This window comes from Bremia lactucae, linkage group LG3, assembly GCF_004359215.1.
Source record: "Bremia lactucae strain SF5 linkage group LG3, whole genome shotgun sequence".
NCBI lineage: Eukaryota > Oomycota > Peronosporomycetes > Peronosporales > Peronosporaceae > Bremia > Bremia lactucae.
Genome location: NC_090612.1, coordinates 3624270 through 3627241, shown reverse-complemented (window position 1 = coordinate 3627241; position 2972 = coordinate 3624270). Strand labels below are relative to the sequence as shown.

At 44.8% G+C, this 2972-nt stretch overlaps 1 protein-coding gene across 1 annotated transcript; it reads right to left on the bottom strand.

Annotated features, from left to right (window-relative positions):
- Nucleotides 1–1015: 1015 nt before the first annotated feature.
- CCR75_007196 (uncharacterized protein) lies at nt 1016–2558 on the bottom strand (the record flags this gene model as incomplete). Its single annotated transcript, XM_067965259.1, has 2 exons — nt 1016–2353; nt 2427–2558. 2 exons carry the CDS (start codon nt 2556–2558, stop codon nt 1016–1018), a joined length of 1470 nt encoding a protein of 489 aa, XP_067815296.1.
- Nucleotides 2559–2972: the final 414 nt, after the last annotated feature.

The window sequence follows — 2972 nt, the reverse complement described above, 5'->3', positions numbered from 1 at the left end:
GTAATCGGAGTAGCCTACACTATTATCAATGTAGGTTAGCTTGTACTACTAGCGAAAGGTGTTCTGTTAAACTGTCGTCACCTGCAAGTCGAGCTGTTTAGAATAAACACGCTCGCATGTTAGCAACAAGTCAAGACTAAGAATTGCTTATTTTAAGTACTAATACTTTCTTATAGTCCTGACGTAATATACCAATATTAAATTATGTAAAGTGACTCATTGCTGAACGCCCATCGCGCGTCTAGCAGCGATTGGCGGTTTGATTTAAGGACTTAATTTAACCAATAAACAGAACTGTCACATCACTGCTACCCCTCTACTTCTCATTTCTAAGTTTTGTTACGATGTCTGACTTAAAAGCTGAGTTCGAATCTGCCGCTGCGCTTGTAAAGACATTTACTAAGAACCCCGTATGTCTACTACTAGTCTTTCCCGGTTTTACTCTTTGTAACAGCATGTCTTTGCTGACAGACCAACGATGAGAAGCTCGCGTTATACTCTTTATTTAAGCAGGCCACTGTAGGCGACAACACAACGTCTGCTCCAGGCATGTTTGATCTAACGGGTAAGGCCAAATGGAATGCTTGGAATTCGAAGAAGAATATGTCCTCGGAAGACGCCATGAAGGGTTACATTGCCGAAGTGGAGAAGCTGAAGACACTTTATGCTTGAAGCTCAAAGGTCAGGTCCTGCCTGTAGCTTTCGCTCTATTCAAATGCTGCGCACAATGGTGTAGAACGGTACAGCCATATAAAGTTGACAAGGTATTTTAAAAGGATCGATTGAAAAAATAATAAAAACATGACACGCCTCTGTAAGCTTTATAATAAAATCTAACGCCACAGCTACGACAAAGTGATTTTTATTCAATAGATACCGCTAACTACGGATACACGAACTGATGCCTTGGACAATGATTCCACTTCATAGATCCATTCATCGAAGAAAAGTGTCCTTTACTAGCTCCTGCCAACCTCCGACGAAGTCAAACAAACACCATAAATCATCAATTTAATCACTGCTCCTGTCGTTCAGACCTCGCCTTCACTTTTGCCTCCATCCGAGCAAAAGCGGTCATGAGCTTGTTCAGTTGAATCGTATGCTCTCCAAGTATTTTTGAAATCAATATCTGCTGCAGAGCCAATTGCTCTTGCGTCTCAGTGTTTTGAGTCAGTAGACGCATAAGTAAAATCTCCATCTGCTCGCCCGCGGCCGGTGCCCCCATTAAACGCTGCTGTTTCATCGCCAAACTACGATCAACGTCCTTGTCTAATCTACTTGAAGCCATCGATATTTGAAGTGGAAATAGTCCACCTGATGAAGAACTTGTTGACGTTCCAATCTTTCCTATCGATAATGGCTCCTTTATCGGAATTATGTGTGCGAGCTTATGACTCTCCTGTCGTAGAGCTTTATCGTGTGCGTTATTGTCCAACGCGACTTTAGATTGGCAAACGCTCTTGAAACTGGCAGCGTCTGATGCGATCTGTACGAAGTTCTGCCCTAATGCTAAAGCAAGTCGCTCTAGGATCGAAACATCACATGCTTCTCGAGGACGTGTGTCGAGCACAAAAACGCTTCCAACAGCATATCCCGAGTTGGGATCAATAATCGGTGCAGCCGCGTAAAAGCGGATACCGGCAGCACCCACAACAAGCGGATTCTGCTGTAGCCGAGTATCCTGTAGCGTATCCAACACAACCATTGGTTCGCACGCGTACACTGTGTAGGCGCAGAAGGCCATTTTGCGTGGAATCATCTTGTGTGCAAGCCCCACACTTGCTTTAAACCATTGGCGATGCTCGTCAAGAAAGCTAACGGCAGCCATTGGACACGACAAGCGCGTCTTGGCAAGGTCACAGATCAAATCAAACGACTGTTCGGATTCCGAGTCAAGGACTTTGAGTGCGTGTAAGGCTCGAAGTCTGTCGACTTCATAAACGCTCACAGGAGGACAAGGCCATGGGTGGTTCCATTTATACCAAGGCCCACTACTTTGAGGCTCAGTCTGGAAATTTCGTTTGCGAGCGTTTCTATCGTCAGACTCTTCCTTGTAATGATCGTACGTGAGATTTAAGGCGTATAGAGACTTGAGTGATAAGGACATGTCTTCACTATCCGGCTCAGACAATGAACTAGAAGTAAGAGATCCCAAGTCGTTCTTCAGCAATTGATTCGACACGTCAAAAGTCGTATTTACAGAACACAATGGTGCGTTCTGGACTCCTTCAGAGCACTGATTCGAGCAACTGATCACACAGGACATGCACACTCGCACGCGCATGGAACCAACTGTTGGATCCTCAAGCGCACGCTTCAAAAGAGTGCAGTTGTTGCAAACGACTTCGCCACACTGCAAGAGAAACAAAAATACCACGCGTAAGAGACTAGATCAATCTTTCGTGTCGGTTCGTGCGAATTCTTACCATCCGACAGTGATGTTTGCGACGAAAAGAACCAAATGGTCGGGTGCAGACGTAGCACAAATTGCGCACGTGGTCGGGAACCCAGTCCGTCGAGTCAATTAGTTGCACCTCGAAAGCGTCGTCAGGTGCCATAAAAAATGTAGTTAATTCGAAACGATGCTGCTTATGGTAGACCTAATACAAGACGACTATTTTCGGCTGCCTTTTACTTTTGTCAAGCGTTGAGTAAGATAAAAAGGGATAATGGGGCCGCTTCTGGCAATGTGGCAATTAAGTGAAACGCCTCGCTGTTCTATTCAGATGCCAAGACGAGAAGGAGTCGGTTGATGCATGTACAAGCTTTGAAAGCTTGGAACTTATTAGTCTGGCGGAGGAGTAACCTGGTTATTTTAGCCCGTCGCCAGGTGCTATTTTTCGATTCCGCCCAATGTTCCCATTGTTGCGGAGCAAAGAAATGCCAAGAAATGTGTAGCAATAAAAAAAGGGTGACATAGAAAATTACACTGCGTCGTTTTATCTGCGTGGCTGAACTTAAGGAAGGTTTAT